Raw genomic sequence first — 26,885 nt, 5'->3', positions numbered from 1 at the left:
ATCATTTTAAATAAGTGAGTATATATAAAAACTTGGGTGTAATATCTTAGCACTGAGTATATTACTATTAGTACTGGCAGTTGATGCAATAAAGCAAGATTTTACAGCATAAGCCAAAGGGGGGGGGGGAGGAAACCAAACAACACTTCCTACATCCACCTGTTCATCCCTTCTGATAATTTGTTTAGTTCATACTACCCAGTTCCACAATGCAGGGTCAAAGTTTCTTGCAACAATCAACTACCCAATAGCTGAAGGCAAATTTCTGTGTATCTGTCCTGAAAGCATTGGTCATCAATCTTTAGTTTAAATGCATGTCCTGTGATATCTGTTTTCTGAGCAGGAGGAAGGATGCCATCATCATTTAGTTACTCAGTCCATTCAAACTCTTAAACATTCCAATCAGATTTCTTTGCAGGTGTCTTTCCAGATGCTGCAGTTTGTAGAAATAAAGCCTTTCTTGGTAAAGAATAACCTTTTGTTCCCTTTACTCCCTTTACTAATCTTGTTGCCTTTCTCTGCATTTTTGGAAGGATGTGGATCTGAGAGATCCACATCCTTCCTAAAATGAGGTTTCCAGACCTAAATGTGTACTCAAGGTGTGGCATAACCATTGTCTTATACAATGTTGTAATCATTTCCTTATCACTGCTTTCATATACATGAATACTTTCAGAATTCATGTATATCATTGACAAAGCCTCATGAGCTTCAAGGGATTACTGCTACCCATATGCAGTACACTGCATTTGTCAATGTTCAACTTCATTTGCCATTTTTCAGCCCATCTGCTTAATTTTTCTTGATCACATTGCTGTAGCATAAACTATTTATTGTTATTAACTGCTCTGCAAATGTAAATGATATGCAGTGTTACATTTAACAAATGCATACATTAACATTTGCCTGATATGGTATTGATAACAACAATGGGCCCAGCACCAAACCATGGGGAACTCCACTAATAACAGAAGTCCAACAAGAGCAGTGCCCATTGATAATCACTCTTTGTCTTCTCCCACTCAACTATCCATTTATCCATTGCCGTATCTTACTCCTAATGCCACACACTGCTCCAATTTGTACAGAAATTTTTATGTAGAACAGTATCAAAAGCTTTTCTGAAATAGAAGTATATGATGTCAAAATAATTTTTTGCAACCAGTTTCTTTCTTACTGCTTCATAGTATCCAAACAGATTGGTCAGAGAAGATCGGCCTTTTCACAGATCCTTGAGGGAAATGCTGTGACTGCAGTCACAGCATTTCCCTTCTAATAGTCCTGCATTATGTCTTTAACAAGTGACACCATTAGTTTCCTTGGAACAGAAGTAGTATCGAATCAGATTGGTCAGAGAAGATAAGCCTTTAACAGATACATGCTGTTTCTCTCCTAATAGTCCTGCATTATGTCTTTAACAAGTGACACCTTTATTTTCCCTGGAACAGAAGTCAAGGTTAACAGGTCTATGATCACTCTTTGATCTACCTTTTTTTGTGAATTGGGGATACAGTTGCACATCTTAAGCCCACAGAGAACTCTAAATCCAAGGATGCTCTCATAATTATGGCTAAAGGTTTGTATACTTCCTTTGCTAACTTCTTTAAAGTAATTGGAGAGATCCCATCCACCCCATGTGCCTGAATTGTGTTTTGCTTCAACAATTTCTCTTCCACTTTCTTTCTAGTTAACAAAAAGTCATTTATCTCACTGTTGGAATTTGATACATTTCTGGCATTGCCATCCTGAAATTTCTTGATGTCTTATAATAGGTGCAAAATCTCTGTTCAGTTTGACAGCAGGCGCCTCCGTAGCCAGGTGGGAAGGAGCAGCAGTGCGTAGCATATTCTTCTTGATTAGACCGGGGTTCGAGCCCGTCACCACCAAATATGGAGGATGTCGAAAGGTCAGGGAATGACCACCGCATATCCCGGAGCAATATGGCCTTAGTTGCTAATGCTCCTAAAAACCAAATAACAAACAAACAAACAAACAGTTTGACAGCAGCAAAGACGGCTTTGCTGCTTTTCTTTGTATTCTTTGCTAGTGACTTCTCTGCCTTAGTTTGCTTAACTTCCTGGTTATCATGAAGACTAATTACTATATTTAATAATCACACTTATACCATGTTACATTAATAATATAGTTTATTAAACTTATAGTACCAAACCACTATACATTTAAGGTGACGTTTCTGGCTTACCAATACTCATCATTAGACTATATCGTCTGATGATGGGGATCATGGTTTGGGCTATAAGCTTAATAAACTATATTATTAATTTCACATGGTATAAGAGTGGTCATTAAATATAGTAATTAATCTTCATGGAAAACAACCACGTAATGTCCCTCACTATGTTAGTTCCTTTTGATTGTACACCCGATTTCTAGGGAAACTAGTGACACTCAGATTTCTAGGAAAAATTATATATCTCTTTTGGGGATTACCCTGACTTCTAATCTCTCTTCACACAAGCACATTACAAATATATGTACTGTAGGCATCTGTATCAACTAATGCTCTAGATGCATCCCATGTATTTTTCTTTTCTGTACAAATCACATCAGTTCTTCTGACATTCATTTAGGTCGAAGCCTTCAACAGTATTTCTTAGTTGGTGTGAAAAGTTTAGTAGCTTCTATGATTACTTACCTGAATGCTTCCTATTTAGAATTTGATGTTGGTAACATCATCAGCTGGTCCCACTGCATAGGATATAAAATCTGTGTGAGATCACTATAGTCACTTTTATGAAAGCAAAATCCTATGTCAGTACAAAGTAAGCACTGCCAACTTAGTGAGATTCTTAATGTAATGAAGAGTCACTGCTGAAAATTGGATCTAAAGTACTGATTCTTTTAATGCCTCTCTAAAATGATGCTGTATGAAACAGTCATCCAATAAATCTGCAAAGCCCCATGAGCAAAGGACTTGTTGCTGCGTGTGTGACCAGTCCACAAGATCCAATCAATATCTGGAAAGTTAAAATCCCATATTATAAGACATTCTAATTTACTGGCCCACTCTGTTTCTCAGTACAGTTATTCATTGTACTCATCATAGTCATAAGGCATTAAAAACACTCCTACTCTCATTTTTGCTTTCCTAGTGCTTATGTCACACTGTAAAACAGTGTTTGCAGGCCGGCCGCTAGTTAGTACACCAGACTGACTCTATTGGTAACTCTTTAGGAGGCTTCCAGATTAGCTAGTGTATAATCTTGCTACCTATACTCTGCCAGATAGTGACAGGAGGGAGTCTGAGTAGTGTGCATGTGGAGGGCATTGTCGAGGCCACGTTATGTCAAGGATCTGGGTATGTTCTTACCATGTGTATGCCCTATCCAAAAATTTAATTACTTCTTACAGCATGTTCCACACCAATTTTTCTTACTGTTGAATACACCATGAATTGTCAAATTAATAGAGTAAGCGTATATGCGAAAAGATCTAAACCTCCCAAATACTTCCTAGTTCATTTCACAAATATACATGGTCTCAGTTCTAATCTCAACGTGTCCATTTCCACTTACAGTCTGCCAAACCCCATGTACTTTTTCTGACAGAATCTCAGTTATCGGTTGATTCAATTACTGCTCATCTCAGATGCCCAAATTATTCGCTATATGATTGCTTTCGCCTCAAAGGTGTACTTGTGCATATGTCCTTTCTGATATTCCCTGTCAGAGACTTGGCAATTTGGAATCTTCTCTCTTTGATCTTCTCTGGCTTAGCATTAGCATTAGTGGAGGCATTTGATGCAAGAAAGCAAGCTTATGCAGCATCAGCCTGAAAATAAAAAAAACTTTCTTGAGTCCAACTTTCCTAACAGTGAGGTAATTTTCCTTGGTGATTTTAATGTTCACAACTCCAGCTGGCTTCCGTTTTCTAGTCACGCCGACCCAGGTGGTCGAGATGCTGAGGCTTTTGCAATTACTAATGACCTTGCACAGATTGTTCATTTACCTACAAATATATCGGACAATCCTAACCATACAGCCAACATGCTTGATCTTTTTCTCACAAACAACCCTTCTAAGTACACAGTTGAAGTGAGTGGTCCTTTAGTCACCTCAAATCACAACTTGGTGATTGTCTCTTCTCCAATGGAGCCTTTATTGCATGGCTATTCCCAACCTCATATTGTTTGGCATTACAAGAATGCAAAATGGGATGACCTGCGAGATTTCTTTTCCTTGGTTAGATTACTGTTTCAAAACTTCTGAAGTCAACGTTTGCTCAGATTGTGTCAGTGATATTATTCTTGTAGGAACGGAATCCTTTATCCCACACTGCACTTTAAAATCTTGTCCTTTATCTAAACCTTGGTTTTCTAATAAATGTGCTGAGGCTGTTTAAGAGAAGAATGTTGCATATCGTAATTGGCTTGTTTCCAATCCTTCAGTTTCATTTTCTGCCTACACCAAAGCTCGCAACAATTGTAAAGCAGTTATTAATCGGTCCAAATTAGATTTTGAACAGGCTAAGAGTAGAAAACTTGCTTCTTTCCCTAATGGTAGCCGAGCATTTTGGTCTCCTGCCAAAGTTATTGGCCGCAACTTTTGCCCATCTCTGCTCCCACCTCTGTCAAAACCAGATGGTTCTGTTGTCACTTCAGCCAAGGATAAAACTGACCTGCTAGCATCCCATTTTTCTTCCAACTCATGTATTAATGATCTTGGTGAAACACCTCCCAATATACCAACACGCTCCATTCAATGAATCCTGTGGTCTTGCATCAAAAGGATGTCAGAAGGATTTAGATGAATCGTGATGCTAAGAAACCCCAGGTCCTGATGGTATTTCTCCACTTGTTCTCAAAACCTTTGTTACTGTTCTTTGCCACCTTTTTTCACTTTCTTATTCTAACAGTGTTTTTCCTTCTGCTTGGAAATTTGCTCATATCCAGCCATTTTCTAAAAATGGTGACAAATCCCTCCCATCCAATTATCGTCCCATTGCAATTACTTCTTCTCTTTTTAAAGGAATGTCGAAATTAATTAACTGCCAACTCTTAAACTACCTAGAAACCTTCCGTCTGATCAACGATCGCTAGTATGAATTCCGTCAGTGTTGTTCCACCAGTGATATTCTGGCTTATGTTACCCATTTATGGACAAATTCAATGGAAAATTTCGGTGAAACACAAGCAGTTGCTCTGGATACCTCAAATGCTTTCGATCGTGTTTGGCATGAAGGTCTTCTAAACAAGCTTCCATTTTATGGTTTGCCAACTGTTTTTAGTAAATGGTTATACAGTTTTCTCTCTGATTGCTCACTGAGGGTGATGGTAGATGGGTCTCTGTCTTCTAACTTCTTTACTAATGCTGGTGTTCCCCAAAGTTCAGTTATTCCCCCCCCCCCCAGTCTTTTCCTCTTGTATGGTCTTCTTCCATTGACTGGAAATCGTGTCCATAGTTTTGCCGATGATAGCACATTGCATTCCACTTTCCATTTTGAGAAACCTTGCCCTGCTCAATCAGCTTTAATTCTTGAATATCTGCTACCAATTCCTTAAATGCCAATCTCCAGTGGAGCAAAGACAATAGTTGATTTCAGTCCTCCTAAAACTCAGTCTTGTCTTATATCTTGCAAAAAGGATTCTTCTGATCCTGTGCTTATCTTTGGTGAAATTCCGATTTCTAGACAAAATGATATATCTCTTTTGGGGATTACCCTGACTTCTAATCTCTTCTGGCACAAGCACATTACAAATATTGCTTCCTCTGCATCTAAAAAACTTGGTTTTCTCTTTCGCTCTAGGCTTCACTTTTCTTCCAAACAGCACATCTGGGGCGGTGCCACGAAAACCTCTCTCATGCTTCTAGATTCCATTGAGAAGAGGGCTGTTAGATTAATTAATGACTCCTCCCTAACATTATCTCTCCACTCGCTGTCTCATAGATATTCTGTTTCTGCCTTTTCTACAGATACTTCCATTGGCACTGTTCTTCTGAATTGGCTTCTATAATTCCCGCTCTCTCTTTCAAAACAGTGCAAACACATGCCACCACCAGCCAACATCCATTTAATGTTCAACTTCAAATTCACAGAATCAACTTTTCATCTTCCTAGTTTATTCATTCAAGTGCCATTTTCTGGAACAACCTTCCTTCATATGTATTTCCTGAAAATTAGTTTGTTTTGTTGTTTTGTTATTAGGTTTTTAGGAGCATTAGCAACTAAGGCCATATTGCTCCAGAAAATTGCAGTCTACAGAAGTTCAAGTGTAATGTCAACAAATATCTTCTTTTGTCTTCTCAACCCAAGCACGGTACTAAGTACTATAGTTTCTAATACCTCTTGTGTTTGCGGTTTTCATTAAAAAAAAAAAAATACCAATCTTACTCATCATTGCACTGCTCACCCATATGATCTCAATGTACTGCCTTAGATTTTATGTGATTTTTAACTAAGAGCATAAATCCTTCCCTCCTTATTTCACTCCCTCCCTTCTTTCATGCTGGCTTGTCCGTCCTTTCTACTTATTGTATGCTCTATATTCAAATTCTACAATTCTTTTGTCTGAGTGACATTTTTCTCCAAAACATTTCGAGTGGTTGCAGTTAATTCACCATTATCATCATCCATTTCTAATCCACTGCAGGATGAAGGACTCTCCAGCAATTTCCAGTTCCTTCTGTTTTATTCAGTGGTCATCCATATGCTGCCTGCCTACAAACTCTAATTTCATATGTTGACATCTGTTGTTGTCTTCCATGTTTTCTTTTAGCTCTTCTTGGGTACCATCCTGTTATTTTCTTAGACCATCTGTCATTATATCTTCTTGCTATGTGTCCTGCCTGAGTCCATTTCAGTTTTTTAGTTTTGATAAGAATGTCCTTTACTTGAGTTTTCTGCCTAGTCCATATGTTTTTCTTTTTATTCAATGGTTTGATTCCAAATATAATTCATTCCATTCTTTGTTGTATAGTTTTCAGCTTCTCTTCCATTCTTTTGGTGAGTGGCTAAGTTTTTTAAGTTTTACTTCTATAAGTTTTCCTTGATTTTAAAGTTCACAACTCCAGCTGGCTTCCATTTTGTAGTCACACCGACCCAGCTGGTCGAGATGCTAAGTCTTTTGGAATTTATAATGACTTAGCACAGATTGTTCATTTACCTACAAGAATACCGGACAATCCTAACCATACAGCCAACACGTTTGATCTTTTTCTCACAAACAACCCTTCTAAGTATACGGTCAAAGTGAGTGGTCCTTTAGGCACCTCAGATCACAACTTGGTGATTGTCTCTTCTCCAAACGAGCGTTTATCTCATGGCTATTCCGAACCTCATATTGTTTGGCATTACAAGAATGCTAAAATGGGATGACCTGCAAGATTTCTTTTCTTCTTTTCCTTGGTCAGATTATTGTTTCAAAACTTCTGATGTCAACGTTTGCTCACATCGTGTCAGTGAAATTATTCTTGCAGAAATAGAATCCTCTTGCCAAAGCTATTGGATGCAACTTTTGCCCATCTCTGCTCCCACCTCTGTCAAAACCAGATGGTTCTGTTGGAACTTCAGCCAAGGATAAAGCTGACCTGCTAGCATCTCATTTCTCCTCCAACTCATGTATTAATGATCTTGGTAAAACACCTCCCACCATTCCCAACACGCTCCATTCAATGCCTGCTGTGGTCTTATGTCACAAGGATTTTAACGAATCTTGATGCTAAGAAAGCTCTAGGTCCTGATGGTATTTCTCCACTTGTTTTCAAAACCTCTGCTCCTGAACTTACTCCTGTTCTTTGCCACCTTTTTTCACTTTTTTTTCCCAAAAGATGTTTTTCCTTCTGCTTGGAAATTTGCTCATATCCAGCCAGTTCCTAAAAAGGGTGACAAGACCCTCCCATCCAGTTAACATCCCATTGCAATTACTTCTACTCTTTCTAAAGTAATGGAGAAATCAATTAACCGTCAACTCTTAAACTACCTAGAAACCTTCCGTCTGATCAGCGATCACCAGTATGGATTCTGTCAGTGAAGATCCACTGGTGATATTCTGGCTTATGTTACCCATTTATGGACTAATTCAATGGAAAGGTTCGGTGAAACACAAGTAGTTGCTCTTGACATCTCAAAGGCTTTCGATTGTGTTTTGCATAAAGGTCTTCTAAACAAGCTTCCATCTTATGGTTTGCCAACTGTTTTTTTTTTTTTTTTTTTTATGTAAACCCCAAACACGAGGGGTATCAGAACTTATAGTACTTAGTATCGTGCTTGGGTTGGAGGTTGAGAAGACGAAAGAAGATATTTGTTGACATTGGACTTGAACTTCTGTAGACTGTAATTTTCAGGAAATATGTATGAAGGAAGATTGTTCCAGAAAACGGCAGTTGAATGAATAAACGAGGAAGTTGAAAAGTTGGCTCAAGGGGTAGACTTTTTTTCAAGGGGTAGACTTTTTTTCAGCCTGGACTGTACTTGCTAACAGGAGAGTCTACTTCTACAGGGACGGGATACACTTAAATAGAAAGGGTGCAAGAATATTTGCTTGCTGATGCTATCGAGGCAGTGTTAGGTGGGTCGGAAAACTGCTAGCTTGTGGGGAGACAAAGACTAATAGATTAACAGTAGCCACTGGTGAAGAGATTCTTGCACTGCTTCTATTGGAATGAACAGAAGCCTGAAAAACAAGATGCAGGATATTTCAGAGACTGCTGGGAGTCATTGCGGTACAAGTGAACACATGGATTGTGTTAGGGTAACTAAGAATAGAAACAGGTGCATGTATACTTGCGTGTACACCAATGCTAGGAGTTAGTAAATACATTTTTTGAATTTGAGGCATTGCTCAAAACATCAAAGGCAGATATTTTTGGGATATCGGAGACGTGGTGTCACACAGATATAAGGAATGCAGAACTGGAATTTGGGGAGTAAAACTTCTACAGAAAGAATAGACAGGATAGGAAGGGAGGTGGGGTTTTGCTATTAGTTAAGAAACATAAAATCCAAGGAAGTGAAGCCAGTCGACATCGCTGGACAGTGCAGTGTCGAGTCAGTTTGGTGTGACATAAGCATTGGGAGATCAAAATTGAGAGTAGGAGTGTGCTATAGGCCTAAAGACTCTGATGAGTATAATAAGAAACTGTACAGGGAAATAGAGTGGGCCAGTAAATCAGAGAGTCTTATAATGGGGGATTTTAATTTCCCAGATATTGACTGGAATTTGGGGGCTGGTCACTCACACACTAGCAAGACTTTTGTGGATTTATTGGATGATTGTTTTCTACATCAGCATGTTCGGGAGGCAACTAGAGGGAGTAATACTCTTGATTTGATTATCAGTAGTGATTCTTCATGCATTAAGAATCTGCAGATAAATGAACCACTAGGTGGCAGTGATCACAGTGTGCTGAACTGGGATTTACTCAAAGAGGTAACTACCATTAGGGGTAAAGGGTAGGGTTATTGCTTTCGTAAAGGCGACTACGATGGACTGAGTCAGTATTTAAATTCTATACAGTGTGACCAACTGATGATGTTACCAACAGGAAATTCAAAATGGGAAGCATTCAAAGAACTTATCTTGGAAACTACTAGGCTTTACTTATCAACTAAGAAATATTGTTCAAGGTTTAGGCCTAAATGGCTGTCAGATGAACTAATGAGACATATGGCAGAGAAAAAAAATGCATGGGATACATACAAATTAACACATAATACAGAAGCCTATGATAGATACAAGTTGATCTATAACCAAGTTACAAAGGCGGTCAGGCAGGCGAAGGCAGATTACGAAGGCAGGCAGCTCATTGTGTATTGTCAATGATATATAGGAATTTTTCTGGAAGGAATAAGGAGATGATTATTCCCTTGTATAAGGCAATGGTCAGGCCACACCTAGAGTACTGTATACAGGTCTGGAGATATCTTTGGCAAGGAATGCAAAGAAAAAATGCAAAGAGTTCTTTACTTATGTAAACTCTAGAAGAAGGCGATGAATCAGATTGGTACACTTGATATCAATGGGTCCACTGTTGTTGATGATCCTGCTCACTTAGCTAACAAATTAAATGAATATTGTACATCGACATTCTCCCATGAGGAGTTATTAAGGTTTGAAAATGGCAGAAGGGTATCAAATCGTATCAGGGTGCTTAATGATTTTGTAATAACTGAGAGCAAAGTGGAGGAGAAATTGTTGAAGATAAAACAAGAAAGGCACCTGGGGTGGATGGGATCTATCCAGTTATATTAAAGGAGGCAGCAAAGGAAGTAAGCAAACCCTTAGCCATAATTATGAGAGCTTCCTAGGACTCAGGGGAGGTACCCATAGAATGGAGATGTGCAAATGTGACCCCAATTCACAAAGGAGGATCAAAGGCTGAAACAAGTAATTATAGACCTGTGAATTTAACTTCTGTTCCAGTAAAATTAATGGAGGCACTGGTTAAAGAAGCGCTCTGCAGCGCTTCTTTAATGGGATCATCTAGACAAGACTTCAGTTATAGCTCGGACACAGCATGGTTTTGTTAAGGGGAAGTCTTGCCTGACCAATTTGATTGGATACTATGATACATTCACAAAAGAACTGGATGCAGGGAATGCAGGGAACTTTGATATTATATACTTGGATCTTAGAAAGGATTTTGATACTGTTGCACATGGAAGACTGCTGCACAAAGTGGAGCAATGCGGCATGGGAGGCAAATTGCTGCAAGGTAAAGGGGTGGTTGAGTGAGAGAAGACAGAGAGTGGTAATCAATGGACACTGCTCATCGTGGACTAATGTTATCAGTGGAGTCCCTCAGGGTTCAGTATTGGGTCCATTATTGTTTTCTGTATTTATAAATGATATTGATATGGTATGTCAAGCTTAATGTCCAAGTTTGGAGATGATACGAAGGTGGCAGGGTTGTCAAGGACACCACTGACACTATGCTGCTGCTGCTGCAACAGGATGTGGAAAGGTTGAGCAGATGGGCTGAGAGGTGGCAAATGAAGTTTAACATTGACAAATGTAAAGTACTACATATGGGAAACAGCAACCCCAGAGCAACATATCAACTCTGTCGTTGTTGTTGTTATTTGGTTTTTAGGAGCATTAGCAACTAAGGCCATATTGCTCCGGGATATGCAGTGGTCATTCCCTGACCTTTCCACATCCTCCCTATTTGGTGGTGACGGGCTCGAACCCCGGTCTGATCAAGAAGCGCATGCTACGCACTGCTGCTCCTTCCCACCTGGCTACGGAGGCGCCGTCAACTCTGTGGTACTACACTGACAGTGGTAGAGAATGAAAGGGACCTGGGGGTGGTTGTGCAGGCAGATATGAAGTTCTCTGAGCAGTACAGATGGGCTGCAAGAGTAGCTCATCGTGTATTGTCAATGATATATAGGAATTTTTCTAGAAGGAATATGGAGGTGATTATTCCCTTGTATAAGGCAATGGTCAGGCCACACCTAGAGTACTGTATACAAGTCTGGAGCCCTCATTTCAAGGAGGATGTAGAGCTGCTGGAACGAGTACAGAGAAGGGCAACAAGATTAGTGAATGGAACAAAGTGGTGCTCTTACGAAGAAAGGCTTAAGTTTTGTAAATTACAGTGTCTCTAGACTAGACACCAGCGAGGTGACCTGATAGAGGTGTATAAAGCCTTGAATGGTTTGAGCATGCTCAGTGCTAATGGGATTCTTTCTCTTGCTCAGAATAATCCCCTGAGAGGGCATAAATTCAAATTGAGGAAAGACAGATGTAGGATAGACGTGCGGAAAATTGCCTTTAGCCAGCGGGTGGTTGGTTGGTGGAACAGACTTCCATCCCTTGTCGTGGAAGTTGATAGCCTAAATAAGTTTAAGGCTGAGCAGGACAGGTATTTTGGATGAACAGAGGGGTGAAGTGGAAGTGGGTTTTTTTTTTATTTTCAGTCTGATGCTGCATAAGCTTGCTTTCTTGCATCAAATGCCTCTACTAATGCTAATGCTATGCCAGAGAAGATCAAAGAGAGAAGATTCCAAATTGCCAAGTCTCTGACAATGAATATCAGAACGGACATATGCACAAGTACACCTTTGAGGCGAAAGCAATCATATAGCGAATAATTTGGGCATCTGAGATGAGCAGTAATTGAATCAACCGAGATTCTGTCAGAAAAAGTACATGGGGTTTGGCAGACTGCAAGTGGAAATGGACATCGTTGAGATTAGAATTGAGACCATGTATATTTGTGAAATGAATTAGGAAGTGCTTGAGAGGTTTAGATCTTTTCGCAGATAAGCTTGCTGTATTAGTTTGCCAATTCATGGGGTATTCAATAGTAAGAAAAAGTGTGTGGGACATGCTGTATGAAGTAATGGAATTTTTGGATATGGCGTACATAGGGTAAAAATATACCCAGATCCTTGACATAACATGGCCTAGACAATGCTCCCTGCATACACACTACTCGGACTCCCTCTAGTCACTACCTGGCAGAGTAGAGGTAACAAGATTATACACTAGCTGATCTGGAAGCCTCCTAGAGAGTTACCAATAGGTTCGGTCCGGTGTACCAACTACCGGCTGGCTTGCGAACACCGTTTTAGATCTGTACCCTCGAAATGTAAGGAATATTGGATCTCGCTACAATGTTCATCATAACCTAAAAAGTCATCAGTCATACTGCATGATGGAAGAGATAGGGAATGGTTGACCGGAAGTTAGCTCTAGAGACTAAACATGGGTTCCACCACTTCAAGTCTCCAATAAGCAAAGTACTGGTATTGCACCGGTTGATGAGAGTCATCTACCACCTAGTACTGCCTGGTAACATAGAGGGGCGGCATTCCTTCATGTGGTGTGGGTGCCACACCTCAACCCCTGCTTACGTTGGTTCACACCCGGGTGGTCACTCACCATTTACTTGTGCATGGAGGTTATATCCTGGATTACTAACAGTCCCACCATCATGATGGTGCAAGCAATGGATTTGGCTGTCACGGACTGTCCGGACTTCGCCGAAATTGGGTCCACTTGACTTGAGTGTCACCCGAATATCAGTTCCGTCAGCGTTTCAGACTCCCAGGTAGCAAGTGCAGCTTGTCTGGCAAATCTGAGAGAATGTCTGTGACACCCTCAAGGACCAATTTTTTGTAATTGTTATTCAGCTTTCTCTCTGATCGATCACTGAGGTTGATGGTAGATGGCTCTCTGTCTTCTAACTTCTCCACTAATACTGATGTCCCCCAATGTTCAGTTCTTTCTCCCACTCTTTTCCTCTTGTATATTAATGACCTTCTCCCATTGACTGGAAATCCTGTCCATAGCTTTGCCAATGATAGCACATTGCATTCCACTTTCCATGTTGAAAAACCTTGCCCAGTTGAATCAGCTTCAACTTCTTGAATATCCGCTACCAATTCCTTAAATACCGATCTCCAGGTAATTCTCCAGTGGGGAAAAGACAACTTAGTTGATTTCAGTCCTTCTAAAACTCAGTCTTGTCTTATACCTTGCAAAAAGGATTCTTCTGCTCCTATGCTTATCTTTGGTGACACTCCGATTTCTAGGCAAAATGATATATCTCTTTTGGGGTTTACCCTGACTTCTAATCTCTCTTGACACAAGCAGATTACAAATATTGCTTCCTCTTGGTTTTCTCTTTCAAAAACTAAGAAAACTTGGTTTTCTCTTTCGCTCTCGGCGTTATTCTTCGTCCAGACATCTGTTAACTCTGTATAAAACGCAAATCTTCCATACTATGGAATATTGTTCCCACATCTGGAGTGGTGCCCCTAAAACCTCTCTTAGGCTTCTAGATTCCATTTAGAAGAGGGCAGTTAGGTTAATTAATGACTCCTCTCTAACAGTGTCTCTCCACTCTCTTTCTCATAGACATACTGTTTCTGCTGCATGCCTTTTCTACAGATACTTCCATGGGCACTGTTCTTCTGAATTGGCTTCTGTAATTTCTGCTCTCTCCTTCAAAACAGTCTGAACACATGCCGCCACCTGCCAACGTCCATTTACTGTCCAAATTCAAACTCACAGAACCAACTTTTCATCTTCCTCATTTATTCATTCAGCGGCCGTTTTCTGGAACAACCTTCCTTCATATGTATTTCCTGAAAATTACAGTCTACAGAAGTTCAAGTCTTAAGTTAACAAATATTTTCTTTTGTCTTCTCAACCTCCAACCCAAGCATGGTACTAGTACTATAGGTTCTAATACCTCTCGTGTTTTTGGGTTTTCATAAAAAAAAAAAAATCATGAGGGGGAATATACATTGGTTCATTATTTTACGTGTTACACAAATTGGGATATTGCCCCTCGGTATGTGATTATATTTCCTGAATGCTATCCATCCGAAATTTATTCTTCTCTTGCCTTACAGCCATTTATCATTATTACAACTAATGACTTGTACAAGATAAGTATATGAATTCACGTTTTCAATTTCTGCTTCTTCTATGATTATATCGCTCTCTGTGGCATACTTTGTTTTAGCCATATTCAACTGTAGTCCAAAATCCTTTCTAACTCTGTATAACTGATTAAGATTTCCTCTAATTTTTTAGGATCATGGCTTTTGATCACCATGTCATCTGAAAATTGTAAATGGGTTAGGTACTCTCTGTCCACCTTGACTCCTTTCTGCAACCAGTGCAATCTTCTGAAAGCTTCTTGAAGGACAGCAGTAAACAACTTGGAGATATTGCATCTCCTTATTGAGCTCCTTTCTCAATTTGAAATTTTCTACTATTTTTGTCTAGTTTAATAGAGGCAGTAGCATTCTCTTATATTTTCTTCAAAATCATAATGTATATTGATCATAATGGATGTCTATGGCTAGTATTTCCAGTGCCCAAAACATTGCCTTATGTTGAATGCAGCAAAATGCCTTTTCATAATCCACAAATGCCAGCCCTAATGGCATTTTATATTCATTTGCTTTCTCTATTAGCTGCGTTATAATGTGAAGGTGATCTATAGTTGAGAATCAACCTAAAGCCAACTAGCTCTTTCATTTGATTCTCATCATGTATTCTTTCTAATCTGTTAGTAATGATCCTTGTGAACAACTTATAGATATGGGACAACAAGCTGATTGATGTATAATTTAAAATTACTGATTTATCTCCTTTCTTATGCAGCAAAATTATGATTTCATTATTCCATTCTTTAGGCATCACGCCTTTTTTAATGCACTTTGTGAAGAGTCTTGCCAGTTTCTGTGTCATGTCTCTTCCTCCCAATTTTAATAACTCTACATTAACGTCATCTTCACCTGGGTCTTTTTGCTTCTTCATTTTCTTCGGTGCACGTTCTACCGTATCAGGAAGGATATCAGGTATGACGTATGTGTTGCTAATTTGTGATCCAACTTCCCCACTGCTGGCATCATTTCCTCACCCCTACTATATAATATTATAACTTTATAATATTCTTCTGCTATTTGAATTATGCCTTCTCTTCTATTTATAAGTACACCATCACTGTTCTTTAGATTCAGTATCACTTGTCTTTCTGTATTACTGCTCATGGCTGCTGAATAAATGTAGAATGGTTGTTCTACATTTCTTGTGTTAAATGGACTTCTCTTCATGGCTAATGTTATTAGTGGAATTCCCCAGTGTTTGGTGTTGGGTCCATTGTTATTTTCTATATTTATCAATGATAGTGTGCAAGGTATATCAGGGTTAATGTCCAAGTTTACAGATGATACGAAGATTGGCAGGGTTGTTAATGCACACTACTGCAACAGCATCTAGAAAAGTTGAGCAGATGGGCTGGGAGGCGGCAACTGAAGTTTAACATTGACAAATGTAAAGTACTGCATAGGGTTAGCAGTAACCCGAAAGTAACATACCAACTAAGGGCAGCGGAGAATTAAAAAAGACCGGGGTGCAATTGTGCAGTCAGGCATGATGTTTTTGAGCAGTGGAGACAGGCTGCAAGAGTAGCTCATGGTGTCTTGTCAATAATATGCAGGAATTTTCCCAGCAGGGAAAAGGAGTTGAATGTCCCCTTGTATAAGGCAATGGTGAGGTGTAGTCTCCCCCTCCAGACTGCTACAGGTCTGGAGGGGGAGAAGACATAGAGTGGTAATCAATGGACACTGCTCATCGTGGACTAATGTTATTAGTGGTGTCCCTCAGGGTTCAGTGTTGGGTCCATTATTGTTTTCTGTATTTATAAATAATATTGATGATAGTATATCAAGCTTAATGTCCAAGTTTGCAGACTATACAAAGGTTGGCAGGGTTGTTAAGGACACTACTGATGCTATGCTGCTGCAACAGGATCTGGAAAGGTTGAGAGGTGGCAAATGAAGTTTAACATTGACAAATGTAAAGTACTATGGGAAACAGCAACCCCAGAGCAATGTATCAACACTGTGGTACTACACTGACAGTGGGAGAGAATGAAAAGGACCTGGGGCTAATTGTGCCGGCAGTACAGACAGGTTGCAAGAGTAGCTCATGGTATCTTGTCAATGATATAGAGGAATTTTTCTAGCAGGGATAAGGTGGTGATTATTCCCTTGTATAAGGCAATGGTTAGGCCACACCTTGAGTACTGTCTACAGGTCTGGAGGCCACATTTCGAGAAGGATGTAGAGCTGCTGGAACGAGTACAGAGAAGGGCCACAAGATTAGTGAGTGGAACAAAGGGTTGCTCTTATGAAGAAAGGCTTAAGTTTTGCAAATTACAGTGTCTGGAGACTAGTTGCTCAGAATAATCACCTGAGAGGGCATAAATTCAAATTGAGGAAAGACAGATGCAGGATAGATGATGTGTGGAAATTTGCCTTTAGCCAGCAGGTAGTTGGTTGATGGAACAGACTTCCATCTCTTGTTGTGGAAGTTGATAGCCTAAATAAATTTAAGGCTCAGCTGGACATTTCGAATGAACGGAGGGATGAAGTGGAAGTTTTTTTTGGCTGATGCTGCATAAGTTTGCTTTCTTGCATCACATGCCTCTACTAATGCTAATGCCTCATTTTAGGAAGGATCTCTTCTGTAGAGCTCCTGGAACAAGTACAGAGAAGGGCAAAGAGATTGGTGAATGGAACAAAGTTTTGCTGTTACTAAGAAAGGCTTAAGTTGAGCAAATTGCAGCATCTGGAGACTAGGCACCTGCGAGGTGATCTGATTGAGGTGTATAAGACCTTAAATGTTTTGAGAAAGCTCAATGCTGATTGGATTATTCCTCTTGCTCAGATTAATCATGTGAGGAGACATAAATTCAAATTGAGGAATGACAGTTGTACAATAGATGTGTGGAAATTTGCCTTTAGCCAGCAGGTGGTTGATTGTTGGAACAAACTTTCATTCGTTGTACTGGAGGTCAACAACTTAAATAAGTTCAAAGCAGAACTAGATAAACATTTGGATTGAATGGATGGGTGAAATGGGAATGTTTTTGCTAATGCTACAGAAGCTTGCTTTCTTGCATCATTGAACCCCAGGGGCTCACATTTTTGAGTATGGTCTTGGCACACCCAGGGTCCTGAGCTGTATATCATCATTCTTCTCTTTTTTGGTGGTTCCCTCCTACTTCTCTCTCTCTCTCAGGGTACTCAAAATTTTTTTGGCTGGTGGAGCATAAGCCTCAAGTTTCCTTTCGTCATATGGCTAATGATAATAATAATAATGGTAACTTTACTTGGCCAATTATAGCCACAGATGCTAATGTGCCATAAAACTCTTAAGCAAACAATCAAAACAAAGCTAATGCTAAATCTTCTTATGTCCTCTCTGAGTTTCTTTCTAATGACTTTGCACAACTCAATATACTCAATTTTGTCTGTGTCAGTGTTTATCTTTCTCTTCATTTTTCTTCTTCGGTTCATCATGACAAGTGTTTAATTTTTTCTTCTGTGGATTTCTTTTTACCTGTAGATTACTTGGGCTTTATCACTTTGTATCAAGTTGTATTCTCGTCGATATCTTGGTCCTGAAAGGTCTGCGTTAGCTCAAACTTGTTCCTAAGTTCCAATACATACTGCTTTTTCTCATCTTCTGTTATCTCAGCGACCTTTGTATTATTTACTCAAGTCAGTTTTTTTTTTCTTTCTTTTCATACATCTATACAAGTGTGCATCTTACCAATCTGTGGGATGACATCCAACATTTACCTTATTCAGGACAGTAACATTGTTCACAATATATCTTCTGTTATTGAGGATGAAGTCAATTTCATTAGTTGTTAATCCATTTGGGCTCTTTCATGTCCATTTTCTGTTCACCCTTTTCTTGAAAAATATTTGTATTACTGACATTCCTTGAGATTCTGTAAATTGCACAAGTCATCATTTCTTTCATTAATTTCAAAATTTCCTATAGTTTCCATTTCTGTGCTGTTTTGTCTCTTTCCAACCTAAGCATTGAAGTCCCCCATAATGATGGTGTAGTGAGTTTTCTGTTCATCTATAAATCTCTCAATTTCGATGTACATTTCTTCCACCTTTTCATCATCATGGCTCGATGTTGGTGCATATATCATTATGACCTTTAGTTTGTACCTCTTAGAAATTCTGAGTAGCAGTCTTGACACCCTTGGTGATATACTTTTTAATTCCAAAATGTTGTTTTTAATATCTTTATCGACCAGAAAGCCAACTTCACCTTCACTCTTTTCACTGTTTCCATTGGTGTACAGGTGCCTCCGTAACCAGGTGGGAAGGAGCAGCAGTGCGTAGCACACACTTCTTGATTAGACCCGTCACCACCAAATACGGAGGATGCGGAAAGGTCAGGGAATGACCACCGCATATCCCAGAGCAATATGGCCTTAGTTGCTAATGCTCCTAAAAACCAAACAACAAACAAACATTGGTGTACAGCAGATTTCCACAATAAATTTGTAAGTGATTCATTTCTTTTTCTTTCAGCCAAATTGCTGATATTACAATTCACATCTTCTAATTCCTTTTCCAGCTCTAATATCCCATTTTCACTGATGATCGATCTTACATTGTAACAGGCCAAGTTCAGTTTCCATGCATGGCAGTCTGGTCATACCCAGAGATTCTTTGCACCCTCTACTTTCACTCTGATCCTCTTGGTGCTGTAAGAGGGAGAGTGAAAGCTACTCGGGACTGAAGGTCATTTATTTTGTCTTGTTGTCATATTTAATAAAGTGCTGGAGAGTTTGGCCTTTTCTTCTTCAAAGGCTGACCTCGCATCTTGAAGAGGAACCACTCTACACTTTCGTTGATATCAAAGTGATGTAACAGGGCTTACCAATGAGGTGTGGATGAGTTAATTTTAGGAAGCAGTCCAACTGGACTTCTCCTAAATCATCTAAAATAGAAAGATTTTTTACTGTTATTAACCTTAACACAGACATGTATTTGTTTGTTCCATGTTCGTAATCCCCAACACCTTGCTTTCCAGGCTGCTGCATGCTCCAAGAAGAAATGCAAGAATTACTTACACTCCTGCCTGTGGCTGCTATTAATCTCTTAGTCTGTATATTCCTTCTCCTATTTCATATGTGTAACTGAGAAAATAAATATCTTCAACTGCCACCTCTACTCTTCTTACAGCACTTATTAAATTCAAGCCCTTGATGTCAATGCAGTGATGCATTAGCATCAAGAGTGGTTGTAGTGGCTAATCTAAGACAAATGGGGTAGAAGTTTCCCCTGTGAGTTATTCTGGATTTTTCATCCTGTACAATTTGCTAATTGGCCTGTGAACAGACAGTGTTCATGGGCTTTTAGTCTCCGATAACTGTTCATGTGGTATGGTTATAATTTACAGTGATGCAGTATGGTCCAAGTTGCTAATGCACCTAAAATCCCAGCAATAACATCATAAAATTCATGTCTGTGATGATTGAGAGAGAGAGCGAGCACAATGGCCCTGACAGTGTTTTGTTCTGTTGCTCTGACATGAACAATTGTAAACAGTCTGAATTTCTTGGATCCAGTTTGGTAACCTGTTAAGAACACTTTGTGACACACCAAGCCATGCCTCAACTTGGTATTGTGACTGTCCTGCCCCTAGTTTCCAGTGACTGTTCAGGTGGTAGATTCAGGAAAATTTATATGTGATGACATTTTCACATACTTCACCTTTACTATAGTCAGATATTTAACAAAATGGTTGCATGCATCAGTCTGCAGATTCTCAGCTTGTATTTGTTGAAGAACTTCGTAATTTGCACCTGCACATCATTACATGAATGTGTGTTTTCATGTGGTCACAGTGGGTACTGAATATTGATATGGTAGATTCTTCAATAGATTATGTGGTGATCCAGTAAGTTTGTTGATCAGTGTATGTGACTGGCTTTGCAGAGGTGCTTCATTATAGAAACACAGTGGCAGGTTACAGTAGCGCTCAAAAAAATTGCAGTGCCTCCTTTTTTAGGTTGTTTGTCCTTACACTGTAGCCAGTCTTTTAGAAATAGCTGAAAGAACATAAATAAGTAATAACAATACACATATAAAACTAGACAAACAAGTTAATGCAAAGCATCATTTTAAATTCATAGTAAATCACCAAAGTAGGTATCACATTGTTTTTGTTATATTTCATGTTGTGAACACCTTCACAATCAATTGCCTGTTATTGCACTACCTTGAATAAGCAACACTTCCCCAGTAGAGAAGACTAATGCTACTTATTCTTGGCAGTTACCACCACCCAGATGGTACTGCTTTAAAGCTTGTTGACTTCTTATCAGTGGGCGGGTAAGTATACAATGTGATACATCAGTGACACAATGAGTGACAACCCAGTTATGAAGTTTAACTCTTAATCTTAGAGGGTACTAGACTTTTAATACCAACTAAGAAGTACTGTCCAAGGTTTAAGTCTAAATAGATATCAGATGAATTAATGTGGCTTGTGGCAGAGAAGAAAAATTCATGGGTATGCATAAAAATTATCACACGACACGGAAGCCTATGGCAGATATAAGCCACTGTGTAATCAAGTCACAAGGAGGTTAGGCAGGTGAAGGCAGGTTACGAGAAATCTTTGACAAAGGATGCAAAGAAAAACAGCAAAGAGTTCTTTACTTATGTAAACTCTAAAAGGAAAGGGATGAATCAGATTGGTCCACTTAACATAGACGGTTTGATTATTGATGAACATGCTCAGGTAGCTGATAAACTGAATGAGTATTTTGCATCTGCATTCACACATGAAGAGTTATTCAAAGAGGGGAATACCAGAAGTTTATCAAACTCTGACAGGGAGCTAAGTGATTTTGTAATAACTGAGATCAAAGTGGAGGAGAAATTGTTGAAGTTAAACATAAGGAAGGTTAAACATAAGAAAGGACCCAGCAAAGGAAGTAAGCAAACCCTTAGCCATAATTATGAAAGCTTCCTTGGACTCTTTGAGGAAAGACAATTGTAGAATAGATGTACAGAAATTTGCCTCTAGCCAGCAGGTGGTTGATAGTTGGAACAAACTTCCATCTGTTGTAGTGGAGGTCAGCAACTTAAATAAGTTCAAGGCAGAACTAGACAAACATTTGGAGTGAATGGATGGGTGAAATGGGAAGGGTGTTTTTTTTTTTTTTTTTTTTTTTGTCTGCTGATATATAAGCTTGCTTTCTTGCATCATATGCCCTACTAATGGTAATGCTAATTCCCAATAAGAGAGATGTCAGATAGTGTTATTAAAGGCCAAAAAATGGGTTTAGAACTGAAGGCCTCAGTCTGTGGGAAATTTACTATGAAATGAATTGATGCTTTGCACAAACTTGTTCATCTAGTAAATTTCTTTAGGCTTTCAGCCCTAAACCCTTTTAATTGCAGAAAAATTTACTTTAATGCTTTATGGGAAATATACAATGAAATAATTTTTTTTCCTCCAAAATAACAGCATGTTACATATGGTTCATATAATAATAAAAATTCTATGAAAGCAGTGATTTTTTTTTTCATTACTTTGTAGGTATGGCATTGGGCAGGATGACAGCAGCTGTATAACCAAAAAAACACAACAAAATGCATAAAAATATTTTGTTTGGCTCACTGGCTTTGATGATTACTGCATGTTGTTGTGGTATCGACTGGATAGGATTCTGAATGTATTCCCGGGAAATCTCATAGTACCAAACACGGGTTAATGTCTCCTGCAGATCTCTAAGTGTTTTTGGTTTCTTTTGCATTACTGAAACATCCATTTTGTTCCAACAATTTTCAATTGGATTGGGTTATTGACTGTTCTCAGGTCATTTTATTGTGTGAATTAATTATCATTCAACCAGGGTGATATGTTCACTCTATTCCTCGAACCAGTCTGCAGAATGGGGGCCTGATGCCATGGTTCATTATCATCCTGGAAGATGTCAGAAATGAGTTCCATATCACTTTCAAACACCTTACCACACAGGCATGCTTTCAGTCCAGGGGCTCACATCTGGTGAGTATGGGCTTGGCACACCTAAGGTCCTGAGCTAGATATCATCATTCTTGATGATTTCTTTCTTCTTCTTCTCTCTCTCTCTCTCTCTCTCTCTCTCTCTCTCTCTCAGGATAACTTGGATTTTTTTTTTGGCCGGTGCAGCATAAGCCTCAGGCTTCCTTGCACCATATGGTTGATATTAATAATAATAACCATCTTTGTGCTTGTGGACAGTAAAGACAGTGAAATTGCCTGTATGAAATGGAGGCCGCATTCACAGAAAGTGACAGGAATTTAGCCCTGCCTGCTCATTAAGGTCCTTGACTTGTTGATCAATATGTGCTGGAGCATCAATTTGCACAAAGTATTCTTTAATAGTGCTCTTCACTCTGGCAGAGTGAGTAGGACCTGGATAGATAATAACCTGTAGTGTTGCACTGTTGTGATGATATATGAATAAATACTAATGGTCCAGTGGAGTGGAAAGTTGTTGATCTGACCAAATGACAATTTTATTTGTTTACACTACTTAACAGAGTGAAATGTGTTTCATCCAGGATGTTCTTGAGCCATTCCTTATCCTATTCCAGTTGGTAAGAAATTGTAATACAAAGTCAAGACAAATAGTCAACTGCTTGAACAACTTTAAACTAGGAGATTTTTTATGGAAAAACATGCCTAGTATTTTATGAAAGTCCTCCATTCCTAGAAGTAGCCACCTGAAATTGACGTAAAGCAACATGTGCATTAGACATTTGATAATTCGGAGTTTTGTCTTTTGCTCCTCTACTGTAGAAAAGATTTCAGAAACAGTTTCTATAAACTGGTACAAGTTAATTCTCTACTTTGGCCTAAAATTTACTTATCAATTAGTTCACTGCTTTACTGGAATGTGGGTCCCAACTAAAGGTATGTGTACATTTATATCCTTATTGTGCAGCTTCAGCATTGCATCTCTGCATACGTTATTCAAGCCAGCATAATATTTTTATGTTGTCTTGCATGTGTAACCTGTAGCCTAAAATTTCTCTGTCACTTAGCTCACTGCTTTGTTGGGTCATGGGCCACAACTAAGATTATGCATACATTTATATTATCATAGTATAGCTTTAGCATTTCACCTCTGCATGTATAAATTTATTAATTAATTAAATAAGTCATTCTGTACTTGGTGGCACTAACTCAGACTATGCAATCAAACATTGGTTATTTTTAGTGCATGCCTAATATAGTAATATTTCAGAATTTTACCTCTTTTAAACAAGTATTTTGAGAGATAGATATCACCAAATAACAAAAATTATGTTCCCTTTATTAGAAGGAATGCAGCCTTTCAGAAATGCTTCAAGGGCATGATAAAACAAAGGTTGAATACTTCTGCTGTACTTTAAATGTAGCCTAATGACTGCATTATATAATGCAATAATAACCTGATTGTTTCTAAGACTAGCAAAATTTTTTTATACAATAAACATGTGCTATTCTGATAGTCCATTTGCACTGCAGAGTGCATAGTCCATTTGCACAACAGACAACTCAAAAAAAAAAAAATAATAAGTTTTATTAGCAGCCATGAGTCCTTAGCCACAGAGTGAAAATACCTAATAATGGTTCCTGTCATCCATAATGGGAGGTATCCTTCAACTTTTGTCAATAATGAAAAACTGAACCCATCTAAAACCATTTCAGTTCAATGCAAAAAAAAGCAGCCACAATATCCACTGCACTACCTATGAAATTTGTTTAGTGCTTGCAATGAAAGATTAGCAGATATGGGACTAATCATTTGATAAAGCTAGATTATAGTTACCCAAAACTTAGTGTTTACCAGTAGTCAACGTTTTGTTGAATTTTTAAAGAAACTTCAAGAAATGGTATTGGATTGAAGATAAGACATGAAAGGTAGAATCAAAACTCCAATCAAGAGTCTGCACTGAAAATATGTTTACAAAGATTTATAAAATAATTTTATAACTTCTTGATAAACAACAAAATTAAATTATTAGCAAGAAAGGGTGTTGCTAATAATTAAACTAAACTAAAATTCAGGAATTATATCCAGAGGCGTTGCTATTATAATTTTTTAAATTACTATTCATTTTATTTTATTAATCTGTAATAAATAATCATGTTTTTAATTTGATAATAAAATATTCTTGAAAAGTTCGATTTATTCTGAGATATTTTAGGATGTTTGTTACTGAATGTTAAAAGTTAGTACCACAATTATAAGTTGAAAATTCCTTTAAAATATGGCGCATATGCAAGGTATTAATTTTATTCTTATCTAGCAATAAGTCAGGTCTATCTAGCATATATCTAGCAAAAGGGATTCTTTTGAATACTGGGAGGGATATATGAATGAACTAGTCTATAAGTTGCCACTGCCATTGTGTATAATCTATATTTTTTTTAAGGGCATAGTTTAGAAGATGGTCTTTGTGATCCTCATGTTGCTGAACCAGAAAAATCTACTATGCTGAATGCTCATAGTAATTCAGATTTGTCAAGGTGTGTTCAATTTTTCAACCTTAGTATGTTGTGACTGTTAGCAGTTGTATAATTTTACAGTTCAGATCTGATAACAAACTTTAGTGGAATGCATATTATACAAACAAATTGAAATGAAATTGTCATGTACTTAATCTGACATAAGTATTCCAATTAATTCATGTTAATGCTTAGTGTATACTTTTTCTTGTTACATTTTTAACCTGGCAGCAGTCATTGTCATAAAATTTTTGGTGACAAAACATTTCTCTTTCTCATTGCAAAATCTTGTTTTTCTCCATCTTTTCTTTAAAAAAAAAAAAAAAAAAAAAAAGTAATAATAAATCTACATTAAATTTGGTGGAATTTTTGCTTATTTTTATTAACAGATTGGCTTTCAAGAATGCTGTATTAGCCAGCTTTGCAAAATATAAACATGGAGTAATGTCACTGTATTTGGTTGCGTGCAGTCATTTCTCATAGTACTTCTGTAGTGCAAAACTGATTAACAATCTCTTCCAGTAAGATGCTAACAAATTATGTAAAATTCAAGAAGATATACATGCAAAATTTTCCTTATACTGTAAAATAAGAAAAAGGTAATGCTTTTTCCTTGTATACTGTATGTACATGCTGTGTCTTATGGTGGGAAATATGATGTAATCAGACGTTAACAAACAAATAAGTATAATGACCATGTGCATTGCATAGAAAGAAATGCAAAAGTATATGTTGCGCTTTTTTCTGATGGTGGGGAACAACTTTCCCATTCAGGGGAAAAAAAAAAAAGTTGATAAGGCAAAATTTAAATTTAGAAATCGTAAAATATAAATCCTAATACTTAGCCCAATTTTAATATTAAATTGAAAAATTTCAACTCAGATATGACAAAAAAAGTTCAGACAACAAATGGCTTAAATATAAAAATAAACAAGAGAGATCTTGGTGAATTTTAATTGAGACACCTGGGCGCCTCCGTAGCCAGGTGGGAAGGAGCAACAGTGCGTAGCACACGCTTCTTGATTAGACCGGGGTTCGAGCCTGTCACCACCAAATACGGAGGATGTGGAAAGGTCAGGGAATGACCACCGCATATCCCGGAGCAATATAGCCTTAGTTGCTAATGCTCCTAAAAACCAAAAAAAGACAACAACAACAATTGAGACACCCTATATATACATACACTGCTTTAATATCCAGAAACCCCTACATGGATGGGGAAACAGGTCCTATGCATGCAACACGTCACAGAACCTGCTATAAATATGCACACTGGGCTTCAAACAAAAAATTTAAAAAGTGGGCATGCAAGATGACATGTTCAACAGAATTAACTGACTTCCAATGTGGAATGATGTAGGATGCTATATAAGCAAGCATTCATCGCAGTCACTCTGGAGATCCCTAGGTCAATGGTTAGTGACATCATATGCAAATGGAAGAGGAATGGGACTGAATCTGCCAAAAATCGGCTTGGTAAACCCCAAAAACTAACAGAACAGAACAGGACAAGAGAATTCTGTGATGAACTGTGCGCACAAATTGTAATTTGCCATTATCTCAAGTGACACAAATCCTCTATGAGAGTATTGGGACTAATGTCAACACTAGTACAATATGAAGGATACTCCATGATATGGGTTACAATGGTTGTGAAGCCGTTCACAAACCATTGATCACCTCAACAAATGCTAGACGCCGATTAGCATGGTGTAAGGAGCGCAAATTCTGGACTGTAGAGCAGTGGAAAACAGTCCTGTGGACAGACAAGTCAAGGTTCACACTCTACCAGTCTGATGGCAGTTCCTGGGTGTTGCAAATAGGAATAATAATAGTAATAGAGGCATGTCATGCAAGAAAGCAAGCATATGAGCTTATGCAGCATAAGACAAAAAAAAAAAAAAAAAAATTCACGTAACCATTCCCTCTAAAAGTTTGTCCAGTTCCTCCTTGAATTTATTTAAGCTGTCAACTTCCACGAAGACAGATGGAAGTTTGTTCCAGCAATTAACCACCCGCTGGCTAAAGACAAATTTCCACACATCTATTCTACAACTGCCTTTCCTCAATTTGATATGCCCCCTAAGGT

At 38.3% G+C, this 26,885-nt stretch overlaps 1 protein-coding gene across 1 annotated transcript in view; it reads left to right on the top strand.

Annotated features, from left to right (window-relative positions):
- Ocrl (Oculocerebrorenal syndrome of Lowe) overlaps window positions 1-26,885 on the top strand; it is a 529,958-nt gene that overhangs the window by 125,302 nt on the left and 377,771 nt on the right. The window contains exon 9 of the mRNA XM_090369405.1: window positions 24,724-24,817. Within this exon, the coding sequence (XP_090225531.1) occupies window positions 24,724-24,817 (94 nt within the window). The remainder of the gene's footprint in view (window positions 1-24,723; window positions 24,818-26,885) is intronic.

The sequence above is a fragment of the Mastigoproctus giganteus genome, chromosome 3, assembly GCF_048544385.1.
Source record: "Mastigoproctus giganteus isolate SK-2022 chromosome 3, ASM4854438v1, whole genome shotgun sequence".
NCBI lineage: Eukaryota > Metazoa > Arthropoda > Arachnida > Uropygi > Thelyphonidae > Mastigoproctus > Mastigoproctus giganteus.
The sequence above is the reverse complement of the archived record's forward strand: the minus strand, read 5'-3'. Positions and strand labels throughout refer to the sequence as shown.